This window comes from Aplysia californica, unplaced genomic scaffold, assembly GCF_000002075.1.
Source record: "Aplysia californica isolate F4 #8 unplaced genomic scaffold, AplCal3.0 scaffold00164, whole genome shotgun sequence".
NCBI lineage: Eukaryota > Metazoa > Mollusca > Gastropoda > Aplysiida > Aplysiidae > Aplysia > Aplysia californica.
Window position 1 is genome coordinate 932,571 of NW_004797434.1, and position 1,595 is coordinate 934,165.

General features: G+C 40.3%; 1 protein-coding gene across 1 annotated transcript in view; it reads right to left on the reverse strand.

Moving 5' to 3' along the window:
- Window positions 1-1,595, reverse strand: part of LOC101851496 (sarcoplasmic calcium-binding protein) — a 9,584-nt gene that overhangs the window by 5,251 nt on the left and 2,738 nt on the right. Inside the window, exon 2 of the mRNA XM_013082229.2 lies at window positions 774-994. Coding sequence (XP_012937683.1) covers window positions 774-923 — 150 coding nt within the window. The 5' untranslated portion in view covers window positions 924-994. The remainder of the gene's footprint in view (window positions 1-773; window positions 995-1,595) is intronic.

Consider the following 1,595-nt stretch of genomic DNA (forward strand, 5'->3'; position numbering starts at 1 on the left):
TCTCTCTCTCTGGCTCTCTCTCTTCACCTCTATCTGTCCGTCTTTCTGTCTATCTGTCTGTCTGTCTGTCTGTCTGTCTGTCTGTCTGTCTGTCTGTCTGTCTCTCTGTCTGTCCCTCTCTCTTTTCTACTTTCCCCTTTCGTCTCCTCTCTCTTATTGTGCTCTCTCCTCTCACTCTCTCTCTCACCCTCTCTCTCTCTCTCTCTCTCACTCCCTTACCCGCTCTCTCTCTCTTCCTCTCCCCCCCCTCTCTCTCTCTCTCTTTCACAGACACACACACATACACACACACACACACACACACACACACACACACACATATATATATATATATACACACACACACACAAACATACTCACACACATACATACGCACACTCGCTCTCACTCCACCCCCTCCCACACACATACATACATTTGGATAGATTTATGAGTCCTCCAAGACAAACAAGTGACAGTGATACCTTATTATACACGTACCTTGTAAAACGTGTTAACCAGCTCACCTCTCTGAATACACTGACTGCTCTTTCTAAGCCAGTTTGCAACACTTAATATAAATGGCCCTAGGAATGACTAATATTTAATAAGCCAATTAGCACACGCTTTTACTAAAAACTGCCTCCAGTCTGGTAAGGATATACGGGTTCTTGTGGGGTATGATATAATATAGATTTCAAAGCTTTCGGTCAAATATGAATAATTCTACGAAAACAATCGTATCCATTAAACGTAAAATGAGTAACATTATCAGGTGAAAATCTTTTACTCACCTTCACAAATCGGATGGCGATGATAAGAAAGTCGTCCTTCGAGATATAACCATCGTTATCCACATCAATGAGATCAAACCACCACTTTATTTTGCCCTCCACGAAAGAAGAGAAGGCAGTATTTTCTTCTAAAGAACGTTGTTCATCCATTGCAGTGAATTAATACCGAAGTCAGGGATGAAATGAGAAGCAAAATAATGGTGGAGAAAAACAGTTGAATGCTTGAAGAAATGGAAGACCAGTATCATCGGTTATCAAGTCGTCACAAGATTCGACTAACGAAATGAATATTACTTTTGATAGAACTTTAAACATGTAACTTTAGTAGAGAAAAGGACGCGTTGCCCAACACAATAGGCTCGCAATAATGAACGAATAATACTAATAATAATATACTGTTACTACTGTTATTTATGAATTTACAACGAAAACGAAGGTTATCTTTACGAAAACTAAAGTAGTAAAAGTATTTGCGGCGTCTTTATGTGTTTCATTTATAGAGTCTGCTGAGAGACAATCACGTTTTGCTAATTTTTTTTTCTTTTTGGGGAAAAAAAGGGGGGGGGGGGCAGATACCATCTTTAGTATATGCCTCCTCTTCGTATCGATTCTATCCACTCACTTGGCTATAATCGGGTTACTCATTCGCTGGAAGGGCGTGCCGCACAGTGATAAATGATATTAGGCAATACATTATGCACGTTACTGTCTAGTGTGAGTGGAGCCGGGTCAACAGTTACTGCACATGCTCGTATTTTGAGTAGGTCATTAGGTTGTTGCCTTATTATTTTGGTATCTAGGGATTTGAGGGAATAGTGGGGG